This window comes from Centruroides sculpturatus, unplaced genomic scaffold (assembly GCF_000671375.1).
Source record: "Centruroides sculpturatus isolate CEXI.00-Female unplaced genomic scaffold, Cexi_2.0 scaffold874, whole genome shotgun sequence".
Lineage (NCBI taxonomy): Eukaryota > Metazoa > Arthropoda > Arachnida > Scorpiones > Buthidae > Centruroides > Centruroides sculpturatus.
The window spans coordinates 240,939-257,351 of NW_019385253.1; the positions used below are offsets into that span (position 1 = coordinate 240,939).

At 30.1% G+C, this 16,413-nt stretch overlaps 2 protein-coding genes across 4 annotated transcripts; one reads left to right on the top strand and one right to left on the bottom strand.

Moving 5' to 3' along the window:
* Positions 1-5: 5 nt before the first annotated feature.
* On the bottom strand, positions 6-6,288 carry LOC111636757 (cytochrome P450 3A18-like). Of its 3 annotated transcripts, none has more exons than XM_023382082.1 (14): positions 6,123-6,288; positions 4,691-4,793; positions 3,488-3,584; positions 3,364-3,413; positions 2,834-2,930; positions 2,641-2,769; positions 2,344-2,572; positions 2,130-2,269; positions 1,941-2,059; positions 1,753-1,861; positions 1,420-1,508; positions 1,215-1,370; positions 994-1,153; positions 6-446 (listed from the first exon to the last, which is right to left on the bottom strand). In XM_023382082.1, exons 2-14 carry the CDS (start codon positions 4,750-4,752, stop codon positions 366-368), a joined length of 1,518 nt encoding a protein of 505 aa, XP_023237850.1. In that variant the 5' UTR covers positions 4,753-4,793; positions 6,123-6,288; the 3' UTR covers positions 6-365. The 3 variants fall into 3 exon arrangements, with proteins under 3 accessions (XP_023237850.1, XP_023237851.1, XP_023237852.1); XM_023382083.1 differs by having other exon boundaries at positions 7-446; positions 1,215-1,355; XM_023382084.1 differs by lacking the exons at positions 3,364-3,413; positions 3,488-3,584; positions 4,691-4,793; positions 6,123-6,288 and having other exon boundaries at positions 7-446; positions 2,834-3,317.
* Positions 5,211-16,017, top strand: LOC111636746. Its single transcript, XM_023382067.1, has 6 exons — positions 5,211-6,026; positions 14,243-14,370; positions 14,643-14,766; positions 15,352-15,497; positions 15,572-15,701; positions 15,771-16,017. The coding sequence occupies exons 2-6, from the start codon at positions 14,334-14,336 to the stop codon at positions 16,015-16,017; spliced, it is 684 nt and encodes a 227-aa protein (XP_023237835.1). The 5' UTR covers positions 5,211-6,026; positions 14,243-14,333.
* Positions 16,018-16,413: the final 396 nt, after the last annotated feature.

The following is a 16,413-nucleotide window of genomic DNA, read 5'->3' on the forward strand; positions in this document are numbered from 1 at the left end:
TTTTCCACAGTTAAACGCCAATAATCAACAAAGGCTTTAACTTAGAATTGGTGAATGACTAAATAGCCTTTGTTGGTTATTGGAAATAGATCTTTTAAGGGCTGCAATAACTGCAATTAAAGAGATGTTCTAGAATTTAGAATCTATTTAAATTTTTGAGGATTTTCAACCTGTCTGCTATTTAATTAATGTTGTTTAGTTTAAAAAGTACATAAATAAATAATAATATAATACATACCAAACATTAAAAGCTATACTTTTATTGTTGCATTTAATTCAGTTATTGCTTACATTTATATATTTAATGAAATTCTTTTTATTTGTATGTTTGTTCACTTGTTATAATTATTGAAAATTTGAGTAAATTAAGAATTTAATGGGTGTGCTTTAATGATAATTCCATTCTTAGGATAGTTCATGAAGAGCGTATGCAATATTTCCATCTTCTGTAAAAATGCACACTGATATAACAATACGGTAAAAAAAAATTTATTGTTACAGAATACTGCAACTGAATTTTCGGTATAATTACGATTTTGTATGAAGAATCGTTTTTACCTGAATTTATTATTTTCATTTTAACTTGGATACATAAAATCACTGTAAACTGGTACACTGGTCTCAGGTTTATGCTTGATTAACATGCTATTTGCGTAATGTTTTTCGAGTTTAATTCTAGTGTTTAACAACTAAAATAAAAGCCACATTTTTATAGAAAAGCAATATGATTCCTTATCTCATCAACCCAATTCAATATTCCCTCTAAACAACCCACAAATTATCTAACGGGTGAAAACCAGCGGTAGTAATCACACGGGTTCATACGTGACTAACACGTAAACAACGTTTCCATAGAAAGTTCGCCTGCAGGCACCTCTCCTGGCAGATTGCTCCACCAAAGAGCCTACTAAATTATAATAAATGTGAGATATTCGAACAATTTCAGTTGCCATATTCTGTGTCAGTTTAACAAGGAAATGAACTATAGCTTACGTCGTCTCCACAGAATTCTAATTTAAACGATCGCAGGAGATTCGACAATGTTAATATTAATATAGTTTTTGCTAATCTCTGTCCGATACATATTCTGTGCCCCGCTCCGAATGGTTGGTAAACGATGGAGTCAATTGGCTTTTGTTTTTCGGAAGAAAATCTGAAAGAGTCTTTATAAGAACTAATTAATAAATCAATATTAAATGTAATTAATACTGTACCTGTAGGGATTGAACTTATCAGGTTCACTCCAGTAAGCTGGATCTTTTTGCAAAACTTGTACTGGTACTGCTAGAATAGAACCTTTAGGAATGATGAAATCTTTACAATGGTAATCGTCGGCACATACTCTGTTCGATACTCTATGTATAATGAAGCTTTTAATGATAATTATTTTAATTAAATGAGAAAAATAAGAGTACTTACAAAAAAGATAATGGCCATAGACGAAGAGTTTCTGAAATAACTTGATTTAACAACTGAAATTTGCATAAGTCCGAATATTGGATTTCCACCTAGAATAATTTAGATGAATTATTTTTAAGGTTTTATTCAATAAATTTATACAATACGCTATTTTACTTAGATAATTTAATGTTCCTAGATAGTATTTAGGCGAGAAAACCTTATTTTAGAACCGTCAACCCCTCTCCAGGAATGTAGAGTCGTATTGTAAATAATGGCCATAATTTACCCGCTCTAAATCTGGCGCGATTATCAAGAGAGATGTCACAATTTAAATTAATAATAACAATTTACATCGTCACAAACGTTCATTTTAATTTCTTCACGGATTTTCTCTTGTATATGTGGATTACGAGCTAAATGATAAATACTCCACTCCAACGTGGTACTTGTCGTGTCGTATCTGCAAAGTGTGTTAAAACAATCCTTTATGAAAACCCAACGAGTTTAAAACCCATTCAACAGTTTATTAATGTAATTACCCAACTGCCATAAACATCATCGCATTTCCAATTACTAAATTATCTGAAAGTTTCTTCACTTCTCCACCATTTTCATCTTCAGCATCTATGATCGCCTGCAGCAGATCATGCGGATGTTGCTGAAATACAAAATATTATATATATATTCTTTATATTTCAATTTAAATAATCACGTGTATGTAACCTTACGTCAGACTTTTTCCTGGAGATGGCCATTTTTTTACAGGTTTCATAAATCACCGTAAAACACGGAAGATTCAACACGTATTTTAATGTATCTATTTTGTAGCGAATAAAGCTACAGACAGGCTCCACTTCCGGAAAGCAAACTAAATGAGGTATATGACTACAAATTAGTAAACGTATAATAACATAAATAATGAAAAATAATCAAAAAAATTACTTGTTATTCCAGCTAAAATGTCAGTAGAATCGACTAAAAATGCAGCGTGAGCTGACTCGACGAATTTACTACTTTGATTATTTTGAACATTTGTAGTTATACCAAATGCTGTTGTGCAAATTATATCAAACACCAGCTTTTTACAAAGGTTGACGACATTAAATGGTGCTTCCTGCTTGTCTAATTTACTTAGAAAGATTTTTATTGGTCGACACATTAATGCACTCATCTGAAATGCAAATAGTAACGCTGAGTAAGGACGTAGATTACGTTATAGTTTATGTTAGATTTGTATACCAATTTAATTTTTCCTGTAGTAAAACAAGTAGTAAGTGTACTTCTTAAGTTTCTCCATTTCTGATCAGTGAGTAGGGGTAACATTTTCCTAGAAACATCGTGAGGGAATCCAGCATCCGGTAACACCCACTTACAAGTAGAAAAAGAAAAAGTTATCCTTCGAATCTGATGAAAAATGACGCAAAATACGTACATCTTTATTGTAAAAATTGTACTTGTCTTTTATCTGACAGCACTTTAAAACTTCAACATCAGCGCATACCAAGTAAGGTTTTGCACCTAAAAAAAATCTAAACATGCGATAAAGAAGTTATATTTTAAAACAAGTTTTAAATGTAAAACGTATTTTATTTAATAATTTTACACAGGGTATCATAAAAGTATGAAGTTACAGTAGTTATTTTCATAGGTGTTTATTCTTATACAAGTAAAGCAAGGTACTGAGTAAGATGGAACAAATTCAATAGTTTTTTTCATGCTGTTGCATCCAAACCTTACACCAATTACACACAGAAGTCTGGATGAAGCATGTTAAATTTATTAGCAACTTCACACTGACTGTCTGTCGTCACTAACAAAATAACTTGAATAAGTTGCATGCATTACTTCTAAAATAATAAAGAAACACGAATGTCACTCCTATGGTTCTAGACTTGTAAGACACCCTGTATAAATAATATCGTGCACGGAATGTAAATTTTCAAACAAAAAATCAAATATTACCCAAATATTTTTCCATACTGTTGCAACCATTTTTCAATACATTTGTCTCTCTACAAAGATGGGATAAATTTAATAGTCTACGTAAGTAAAACTTTTGTAAAAATTTTTATTTAAGTCCACTTACCCCTTTGTTAAATTCTTTTAAATTTCCGTAGAAAAAATTCGGCTCAGGACCCGGAATTCCGTAACGTTGAAACAATGTCATCTTTCGTTTCCTCCTTCTGAAAAATTATACAAGAGCTTTTTCAGCTGAGTTAAGTAAACAACTGAACAGTGGTTCTTTGCTGCGAAGTTTGCGCTTCGTCTACGTGGAGTTTTCGGGTATTTTTCATATTTATAACATTTAAATAGGGGCCAGTTTCCCTTAGACAGTTATTCTCTCGGCAAATTCCCATTGCTGTATACAAAGAAACATTGAAGGAAAAGTTTCTTCTGGAGTTATTATGCAAGTAAAGAATAGAAAAACAAGAAATAATTTACGTTTTTGTTCTTTGTATAATAGTCTCTTAAATCCAATATTTATACTATTGCTGAACACAAAAATAACACATAACACGGATGCTAATTAATATTTTTAGACGGTATCTTGAATAACAGAAAGTTCATAGATTAAATTTTATAAATAAAAAAAAACATTGGATATAACTGGTTGGATTAAACATAGTAATTTACAAAAGTTATTAAATTATTTCACAATGTATAACGAGTTATTTTTATTTAAAGGCGAATAAATAGATAGTAAAAACAAATCTATTTAAAAACCGGAGCTACAGTTATTTGAACATCGAACTTCTTCGGTGTCAAACATCAGATAATCTTTCAAAAATTGTTATTGCCACAAATATTATAAAAAAAAGCATTGTTCTCTTTGCGATATTTAATAAATAAGTAACAAATATAATTTAAATAATTATTATATTGAACTATTTCCCTGTTCTACTTTGTCTTACTGTTAAAATATTATTTTAAGTTCTCGTGTTTTAATTTACTCGGATATTAGAACAAATTATAAAAATTATTATTACAAATTAGTACAACTTAATTTTATAATAAATTTAATAATTAAACGGAATATGTTAAACTTATTGTTAAAATAAAAATTAATTTAATTAAGATTTATGTTCAGAAAATTAATTTAATTAAAATTTGTTATCAGTATGTCTCATTTTAGTAATTAGAAAATTAATTTTGTAATCAGTATGGCCCAAACCACTACTACTGATATAATATAATATAATACATGCTAATTCACTTACAAAAATATTCATATGTATTAAGTTAATAATAATTTAAATAACTGAGTACAATTGAAACGAACGTCACTCACCTTACCCATAACAAAATGATGCAGATTAAAACAGATAAAAGTATTGTTAAAATTAGATTCATCGTCGTCCTCTATTGTTTATTTTATATTCTATTCCATGTTTCTGTCAAACAAAGAAACCTGACACGTTAATAAAAGCAATGTTATAAATGCGACTCCTATTACTGAAAAAATATATATTAAAAATCATTATTATAAAGTAAATTGTAAGACTTTATAATAAATAATCTAATATTTTCGTAAGAATATACAACGATACATCATCTGAATCATAAATCTTTGCAAACAATAATATATAATTATATTAATATACAATAGAACACCTTATGGCAAAATTGTGTGTTGCAACACTCCTCAGTTTTTTTTTTGCACTTTCTTTTACAATGTTTGTATGAAGCTTATATTAATAGAATCTTTCTATTTTTATTCTAATTATATAAACTGTTGCTATTCTTTTTATCAAATGTCATAAATAAATGCCACATTGTCGCTATTGTATCATTGTAGTATTAGAAAAAATGCATTGAACAAAACAAATAGAGACAAAATATTGAGTTATAATTTTGCTTTTTGCATTAATTAATAAATACAGGTTGTTTCTCAGACATTATCATAGTTTTCATAGTTAAGTTTTTCTGCACTTCTAGACGTTTGAATGTCAATAAATTTAAATATGTAAATATCTCTTGGGTTATCTTTTGAACAATCGCCATATTTATCCTAACAGTCGGAAAAGTACAAAATTGTCACGAGTAATATTGTGAAAGCTGATCAAAGTATAGTGTAGATACGTAGGAATGCAGCAAAATGGTGATTGAAGACTACTGACTCTATATTGTGGTGTAACGAATAAACAACAGATTAACCGATGCTTTAAACGTTCAAAAGGTCACTATAAGTTATCGAATGCATATATAATTAATTAGGATACATAAATAATTATATTTTTCATTTACTTTCAGATAAATCTAATGTAAAAATTAAGTTAAGAGAATATACTGATTCCTATTATTACAAAATGGAATATCATTTATTATTTGAACTTAGAATTCATCGCTGCCAACTTCGTATACAGCTTGATTTGCTAACGTTTTGTGACATGTTCTATAATCTGTCTAAAACCTGTTATCACTGTAGAAAGTAACACTAGAGACGACTGTAGTTTCAAACATTACCGTTGTCAACTATGCCTCTACGATCGTTTGATATTCGCGTGTTATACACTTCTGCTGTATAAAAACATTAAATGTACTTTTCGAAACAATGGAAATAATTTCGTAATATAGAAAATAATCTAGAAAACTAAAAATCATCTGATATGAAAGATTTTTAATACGTAAGTAACTTAATATAAGTGTTAATGGCATTAATGACAGTTTTGTTCATTCTTTTACAGTTGTACTAATACAGTATTACAAAAATGTACACTTACCACACTTTGAAGTCGTTTTACTCTGTTCAATAACAAATTTTCGAGAAAAATTGTATAGAAAATCAATTTATATAAACTTTTTTACGTTACTAATTAGAATTTATCTGTTAGAGAGTAAGTTATAAACATATTACTTATCTGGTATACGATAGATTAATGCAAATTAAAATGTTTGTCCTTCACTTTTGAACGACAGTCGTTCGATTTACATATTTACTTTCGTATAAATTTTCATTTATTTTCTGGTTTTGTATTTATTTTCTGGTAAGAAACTAATTACCGTTAATTAATTATAAACAATTTAAATATTTACTTATTATGCACTGTGCCTAACTAAACGATTCACTTACTTCATGTTAGTGTATAAATTACTGGTCAAAGTAATACATAAAAGAAACCAGTATATTTCGACATGATTATATAATATGTTATTAATTTAAATGTTTATAATAATTTGACTGTCATGGTTTTTTTTTCCTCCATAATTTTCTGAAATTCTTGTAAAGAATTTCTCAAGTACAATAAACCAGAGACCCCCCCTGTTAATGTTATGTCAACCTGAAAGAAATATCACAACATTCTTTGCTATTCTATTAAAAACTAGTATATGTCATAAACATAAAACAATACCATTTACAGTATGACTTCGTAAAAAGAGTACAAAAAGCAATAAATTTAAAAAAAAAATTAATAAAATAAAAATATGATGCCTTAGTTTTATAATATGTTATAACTTCCGACTAATTTGCGTGATGCAGACTATTGTTATACGTTAATATTAGAAGCATTCGAAACACTTTATTGCATACGCTCTTCATGAAGTATCCGAAGAACGGATGATTTCCTTGCTTCTCTACTTGCTTCGCTATTTAGAAAGATTTTTATTGAGCAAGACATTAATGCACGCATCTGAAAGATAGAAATGTCGTGAAAAGAACTAACTTTACGCAATAGTTTATGTAAGAAATCTATACCACATTGCATACCTAGAAACTCCATCTTTCAAACTTTCAATGCTAAGTCTCTAAGAGACCTTTTTGCCGTTAATAAGCCATGAAGATTTTGTTTTTACGTCTTCTATGCTCTAATTGATCATTTCTATCATGACTGACTTGATATCAATCAATGAGCGTTCCTTCAGAACCCTTACTCGGTTTCACCCCTTTGATTTGTCGCGCTAATTAAACTTCCTCCAATATTGTAATTGTAGAGATCCTTAGCCCTTTTAACCTTATTCTGGTTTGAGTGCTACTTGGATGAGCGTCGTTCTAACATTTTTCAAGATCTTTAGTAGCAGACGTCGACATTGCACCTCTTTTGTCATCCTCCTTTTCAAAAGAAAATACATCTCGCTGAGTTTCTTGGTATTGTTCATTTAAGAATTCTTCGAGTTCTTCTGTCGTCAGATCAGTTTCAGGTTCCATTATGAGCTCTAAAATGCTCTTTATTTTTCACATGTGATGTTCTTTACTCCATTAGCAGTCTGGTTGTTTAAAGAACAACTGTTAGCTATCAGACAAGACGCTCTTTGTACCCACATTTTGAAGATGCGTATGTAAACGTGACACGGAGATTGTTTATCTATCAGCCAATGTTGTAAACGAATTTCGCCTATTTTTTGATTTTACGGACTGTCTTTTTCCAAATTTTCAGTTATCTATTTAAAATAATTTAGAGAAACAAATTAGGATAAACATTTTATCAATTATATGTTATAAATTTCACAACGTACGAAGAAATAAAACTTTTTTTTCCCACTAACCAGTCTCTATGTTGATCTCTAGACCGATAGAAAACGGCGATTGAACACCGCTACAAGTCAACGATTTTTACGATGTTTGGACTTATTTTATAGGCTTAGTGAAAACAGTCAAGTGTTAATGAGGAGAAAGTGTCAATTGAATAAAATTATGTGGTAAGGAAAGTCGTAACATCTAGGGAAAGTATCAACAATCCGACTTAATTGCCCAGTTCGCGACGTCCCTTATCAGCTGAACGTGGACACAGCTCGAACAACAAACTAGTAAATTTAGCATCACTTGATAATTTTGATCTTGGTAATTGTGTGGTGGTAAATCTTGAGTTCCAAAAGAGTTAAAGGGATGAATTTTTTGGGAACTTTTTTGAAGTTAAACTGGGTACCTCACGAAGTAAAAGATTTTGTAAGGTATTTACTGAAACCTTTCTAAACATTTCTTAATTCGATATTGCTAAGTTTTTCTAAAAGACCGAAGAATCGACAAAGGAAATTGGGAGACACGTAAGAAAATGACTTTTATAATACGCTTCTTTTCTAGTTTTGATATATACAGTAGATCCTCCTATAACGCTTAGATACGTTCCACGTTATTCAAATTTTACGTTGTAGGAATCCTTAAATACATGAGCCAATCGCAGCCCGACACGTGTGAAGTTTACGGACTAAGGCTGTTTGAAAGGTTTTCTTCTATAAAATTAACTGATTCTAGACTAATTCCACTCAACATTTCCAAAACACGTATAATTTTTTGGGAATAATCCGTATAAACTATGCTATAAACAAAAAGTTGCAGGATTACTTACCGAGTGTGCACCGTTCGACTACGTCGTTGGTCAAGCATGTTTTCGTCGCGGAACAGCGCACGAAACAGCGGCCGCGATTTCTGATAACGAATTTTTCGCAGAAAAATAACTTGACCTTTGGAGACATCATTAATATAAATAATTTTTATGGCCGTTGAATAAGAAATGTTTCTTTCACAAGAAATGTATAAAATTAGTGCTGTATTAGACTTACGGTACCTAATTTACATACTGTGCAGACGATAATAAACTCAACTTACTAGCCTAAACTCTCCGTAACGTAGCGCTAGACGGCGGAAATTATATATATAATTATAATAAAGTTACAATAAATTGAGTTAATATATAATTATATGTACAGTACCTAATTTATATATAATTTATATATAATGCTGTTCAGACGATAGCAAACTCAATTTAGCCGCCTAAACTCTCCGTAGCGTGGCGCTGCGTGGCGGAAAGTAGTTCGGCTGCTCGTCCACTATTGGTCCAGATTCGACCAATCATGTCGCGACAGGAGTCGGCAACGACGTTTTACGAGTCACTTTATACGAATACTGCTAAAAATTTTCTGCTATGTTATAGGAATTTCCGTTATAGGAACCCACATTATAGGGGGGACGACTGTACTTGTGAACACTATGTTGGCATCTTTATTCCTAAACTTTTTACACCGTCACTAAACACAAATCAGTCATAAATATTTGTAATAAAAGCTGATGAAAGACATAATTTTTCCAGAATGTATGCATTTCAGACCTTAAGTGATTTTCTACGGTTGATCTTGTGTCCAGTGACGGTGTAATAAGTCTAGGAATAAAGAGATTAACATAGTGTTCACAAGTATGTATAAAAGACTCTGAACGTTGAACATTAGCCCTTATAAATAAATATATCGTTAAACAATACAAATGATTACGATAAATAGATTTAATTAACTTACTATAACGTTGTGTAATACAATATAATCTAGGAGAATCAGTGATTATAAACAACAATAGTAACACTCACCTTATCAATAACGAAATAATACACACGAAAACAGACAAAAGTATGGCTGTACTTAGATACATTTGTGTTAACTGTAATACCAATTCGATATTTTTGTCAAAATTCTTATGAAGAAGACACAAGTCTGAAAGTTTACGAAAAACTATAGATTAATTTTACACTTATAATTTAAAAAAAAAAAAAAATTGTAAAAATAATCTGTTGCTATTCTATTATTATCAATACAGAATATTTTTGTTTAGCTCTTCCTGTCTAATGGTTAATAAGAGGGCCTTTTCTTCAACCTATATTTATTCCAAATCCTTAATTAATAATATGGACGTTAGTGTGGTGTATAGGGTGCACCCTGTTTGAAGCTTAATAACTCCTGTGCTTTATGTCGAAAATTTCTGAAATTTTTCAAGGAGGATTGATTATTCGGTGGCTTGTTGCGATTAAATTTTGGTAGTTAAAGGTGGAGATGGGAGGGAGATAAAATAGGTTGTGTATATCTCCAGTAGGTTCGAATTTAATGACCATTTTACTCTATGTTATCATCTACAATTATTATAAAACCTATCAATACCTTAAAATTTATCTTCTTACCATTTTATAATAATTAAAAATATAAAATTTTTTAATATAAAATACGATAACAGATGGCGCCACCAATACTTTAAAAGTTGCCGGGAAAGTTGTGCAACTCGTTGACGGTTTATTATACTTCATTTAATAAATCTTGTGTAATTAGTAAATAATCACGTAGTTGAACATTATCGACAGATGAACACATATTTTAATACGATGAAATATATAGTCATTTGTCAACAATTATTGATTTTTGTACAGTCGACCCCCCTATAATTACGGTCCCTATAATTACGATTCCTATAAAACTACGAAAAAATATACGTATTTTGGAAATGTTGAGTTGGATTAGTGTAGAATCGATGAATTTTATGGAAGAAAACCTTTCAATCAGCCGTAGTCCGTAAACTTGACACGTGTCGGGCTGTGATTGGAACGACTTGTAAGAAATCGGATTCCTAATAAATTGGAACGCATCTATGATCTTATAGGGGGGGTCGACTGTATTGTTTAAGAGATAAGAGTTAAAATTATATTCGCAAAAATTGTCGATAATGTTGAGGACCATCAGGAAACTCGCTTGAAATTGCTCTATTCTTGGATAACTCAAGGGAGCACTGACGATTCTTCTAGTTTTATCATCAACTGCTTCTGTTTCTCTATTCTTATGAAAGAAAATTCGGTTCAGAATACCCCATACAAACACATAGAATACTTGAGTTTAATTGCTAAACAATGGCGTTATTTTAAAACTGTACACTATTAAAGTTACGTAAGAAGTTTTAATTAATATGAACATGTACAGTAGTAAACATATATTACATATTTTGTTGATACAGAATAGAAAAATTATGGTAATGGGCATAATAAAAACGCCCTGTCATAGTCTACAGAAGTGAAAGAGTAAAAAAACAACTCTACTTACTCGACCCTTCTACTTTTCACTTTCACACGTTTCCATGTAAAAACAATTGAAATCCTCTAAGTAATTCTAGGATATAATAAACAAGGAAAAATTGATTTACAATATACTTGTGTATATACTGTATAAATTACACATTATTATACATACCTCGTATTAATTTAAATCCCAGGAAACAATTATAACTAAAGCTAACAAATTCAGGAGACACTAAATCAAGATAACGTTACAATAAATATATACTTTAATTGGAAATTGTCCTTATATAAGTAATTAAGGACAAGAAGCAGGTATTACAGTGTCAGTAGGTCTCGACCTTATTTATTGATTTATTTTTAAATTTCACAAGTTATTATATATAATTGAAAATATGTCTGTCTTTTACGCTGTATATCTATAAGTTTATTTATTAATTTAACATAACTTGGAGATTACTGTTTAAAGCTAAGATCGTTTCAATACACAATGAAAGTGTTTTTATAACATATTATCTGTTATTCGTTACAAAACATGTATTAATATTACGTAAGGAAAGGTATTATATAAAAATCCAATAGATAAAACTAACCTTTCGTATGTAAAGTTAAAGTATTTAGTCATTCCCACGCTCACTGGTTGTGGGTTCGAACCTCACCTAAGTGGGAATCTCCACGTATTATCACTTATCTAACACCTGAATAGGGGTTAGTTTCGCTTAAAAGTCCATAAATCCATTTGTTATTGTTTAATTAACCATTCGATTAATCAAAATACATGCTAATTTCCTGTCTTATTCGAATACTTTACTTAAAAATTACACAAAATATAATCAACACGACATCTTTACCTGTTCAATGCACGCTTACTCTTACAAATTACCTACTCGCTTGACAAGACACGGTTAATTGAATTTTGGACCCACGTGGAAAGACATTAAATGACGTCAATAAACGAATAGATAACCGCATTGTTTTCTAGTGAATAATAAATAAATAAATATACTTATAACATTTTATAACGTAAATTTAGTATAAAAAACAATAAAAATATTTATTTATTTATTAAAATTTACTGTATTTATCGTAATTAAATGACTATTCTTATCGTCTGACCTAAAAATAGAAGACAAGGTGACCCGAAAACACGTTAAAATGTTTATTTTATAATACTTTTATTTATTAATTTATTTATATACACATTAAAATATTATAATAATTTAATATAAAACACTATATAAGAACATCCCGCTTTAATGTTGATCATTTTATAAACCCCAGAATAATATTAGATGGGGTATTTCCAGGAACATAACTAAAGTTTATGTGATCGAACACGTGTTAAATTAGTATTCGATTTACGACGGACTCGCTTAACGACGGAGTAAAACAAACAAGAAGTGAGGGAAAAAAGTGTACTTTCCTTCACTTATTCGAAGTAAACCGTTATTCAGAGGTTATTCTGTACGCTGTTAGAAAAATTAGGTCATTTAATTTTGTTATAATGAGAATAATTGTCGGAAACAATAGAATTTGTAACCTTATTATTATTACTTTCACGTGTAAATAAATGATAAAAATTCTATAATTTTCTGATATTGAAACACGTGTAACAACTAAACCTTGGAAGTAATGCGTGTAGATTTTTAATTTAGATTCTATTTACAGAATAATTAACATAAATTTTACGATCAAACCTGTATACAACGGACAGTGACGAAAACGTAAGATATGGCTGTTTTAGGCAGGAAATTGTGGTTTAAAAGTGACTTTGTAATCATTTTTAAAAAAGTACTTTAAATCTGGCCTTCATTTACAGGTTTCCAATGTTTGGAATTCTATAATTTATTAAAAGTACCTTAAATGTAGCCGCCGCCATATACAGGTTTCCACTGTGAGGTTCTGCTTTATTATATTATGTTAGACGTATTGTATATATGGCCGCCATATACAGGTTTCCACTGTTAGAGCTTCTACCGTATTGTATTAAACGTACCTTAAGTGTGGCCGCCATATACAGGTTTCCACTGTTAGAGCTTCTACCGTATTGTATTAAACGTACCTTAAGACGTATTGTACATATGGCCGCCATATACAGGCTTCCACTGTCAGAGCATCTACCGTATTGTATTAAACGTACCTTAAGTGTGGCCGCCATATACAGGTTTCCACTGTTAGAGCTTCTACCGTATTGTATTAAACGTACCTTAAATGTGGCCGCCATATACAGGTTTCCACTGTGAGGTTCTGCTTTATAATGTTAGACGTATTGAACATATGGATTCCATATACAGGTTTACACTGTTAGATCTTCTATTGTATTGTGTTAAACGTACCTTAAATGTGGCCATCATATACAGGTTTACACTGTGAGGTTCTGCTTTATTATTTTAGACGTATTGTACATATGGCCGCCATATACAGGTTTCCACTGTCAGAGCATCTACTGTATTGTTAAACGTACATTAAAGATGGCCACCATATACAGGTTTTCACTGTTTGAGGCTCTACTTTGTTAGACGTATTGTACATATGGACGCCTTATACAGGTTTCCACTGTTAGAGCTTCTACCGTATTATGTTAAACGTACCTTAAATGTGGTCGCCATATACAGGTTTCCATTGTTTGAGGCTCTACTTTTATGTCAGACGTATTTTAGATATGTTCGCCATATACAGGTCGCCGTTGTTACCGGTTCAGCTATATTTTAGTAAATTTTAAAATTTTCTACTCTACATCAAAAACACTGACATTTTTATATTTATTTCATTTATAAATAAACGAAACAAATATTTCTAAACAATAAAATAACCTAAATTTTATATAAATAAATATATTATTATCTTATTAGTCGTATTTTTGTACTGTGATAATAAAATTGGACCTTATACAAATAAAAATTTATGTGGAAACTTGTATTTTCTATGAGAAACAATAGAAGAATTTCACAGGAAGTAACTAATTTGAAGACGTCACGAGTTATTTTCGAAAATCTCCTGTTATTTCATAAGTTATTTATTATCAAATACTTCAATTCTTCTAAATGTTAATAAATAATTACGAATTTCGAAATTGTTTCCAGAAAATTGCTCTTTCGACGACTATAAATAAGTAAAATGGCTTCAAAGTTGTACAGTTTTCACCTGTAAGTTGCAAGCATCTTCACTTCTATCATGAAGAATATCGTCTACTTTGTTTTATTTACTCTTGGTAAGTGTAAAAAAACTTTATAAATATTTACAATACACCTAGTTTTTTTCTATATTAGTAGGAGAAATATATATATGGGGTGCTTTATTCAGAAAACCAGTATTTATTTAGGTATTAAGCACGTGAAGAAAATAAGAGACTGCACTTCTTAGATCTGTCTATTCAGCTAATATTAGGGGATTTTAGAAATGATAGTTGTTTATAATAAATACTATAAGCAGAAATTATTGTAGATCATTATTTATAATATAAGTTTTTCTCCCTTATACTAGTGTCACTGTCAAAACAGGATTCGTGTCACTGGAGAGAATTAGAAGCGTGTGCAATTCGAAGCTCATTAATTTTTCAGAGTAATCCAATACCACAAAATGAAGCAGAAATTGATAGTCGATGCGAGTAAGTACTGTATTTAACGTTTATAAACAATAATTAAAGAAATATTAAATACATTTGAATATTTCAGATACCTTAAAGACACTACTGCATGTGTANTGGTATACATTAAAACCTTTCAAACACTATAATATAAATATTCTTTGCTGAAAAAATAAATTAATTTAGTGTGCAGTATAAACAAGTGTAATGTCTTTATCTATAACTGACGTAAATTTGGTTTATTTTAGTATCGAAATTACACGAAAATTCATAAAAAACAGTAATTAATGAATTCGGTAATTATTACTGTATACATTGAAGAAGTACAAATAATTTTCACAGATGTAATGTTATTTAAGTTTTCATTTTAAAACTTGCATAATTGTTTTTTTCACAGTAATTAATCTTTCAAAGCAAGACTCGTGTCATTGGAAAGAATTAGAAGTCTGCGCCATTAGAAGATCTCAGATTTTTCAGAGTGATCCCATTCCAAAAAACGAACAAGAAATAGAAAGTCGATGCCAGTAAGATGCAGTCAGCGTTATTTAAATAATTCTTATTGGAAAATAAATTTAAAATGACATATTCTATATTGTAATATTTCAGATACCTTAGAGAAATTGCAGCTTGTTTCAATAAATACACAGACAGATGTGCAACCCCTTTGTATCAGCAATTAATTTCTTTCGTCAATTCTGAATCTGAAGAAAATTTCAATCAATTCTGCACACCAGGAAACGAATTAAGAACGAGTAAAAATATATTTTTTATTGCTGGATTTAGTTGTATTGTTGCAATATTTTATTTACTTATTTTCATTTTACAGCATTACTAAAACACTCGGCATGTCTTTCTAAAGTATGGAAGGATCAGCAATCGTGTGCAAATGACGCTTTCGCTGCTATATCGAAGCTTCCTTCGACTCCTTCAAGTGATAGAGTAAATCTGGCTTGCTGGTACGTTTGAATTACTCAATACACATTATTAAATATTAGTTAAATAGCTAGTAACAATTGTTTTTTTAGTTCTTATGGTCGATTCCGAAAGTGTGGAGCCGATTTAATAGAGAAAGAATGTGGAGTCGAAGCAAAAGAATTTGTGGAGAAATTTATAGCATTTTCAGTGTCAAACTTACCTGATGTCGTGTGCCAAAATTACACACCGGAGGATGCCACGTGCAAGGCATTGTTACCTGCAGTGGGAACTGTGTCCAGTGGAAGTGATGATACTCCGTTTAATCGCTTTATTAAAATATTTACAAGTTCACTTTAACGCATGAACGTAGTAGATGACACGTAGTGATGAATGATTTATAAGTAAAATGTCAAAAATATCTTTAAATTCATGTAACAGAAAAGAATAAAGATATTTTGCCTAAAAGAAAAATTGTTTGCATTGTTAAAATTATTTTGGACGTTAACATTTTAGTTTATTCGTACGAAAACGGTTTTACATGAACTGCAGCACGAGATGGATGGGCGTTTTTCTTCGGATAGTTATTTTTAGTAAATTTATTTAGTTATTTCTGAAAGAAATTTTATCTCATAGAAGTATACGATACTACATTCTTTATATAACACATTGTTACTTCTTTATATAAACATATGAAACACGTATTATANTACATCAAAAACACTGACATTTTTATATTTATTTCATTTATAAATA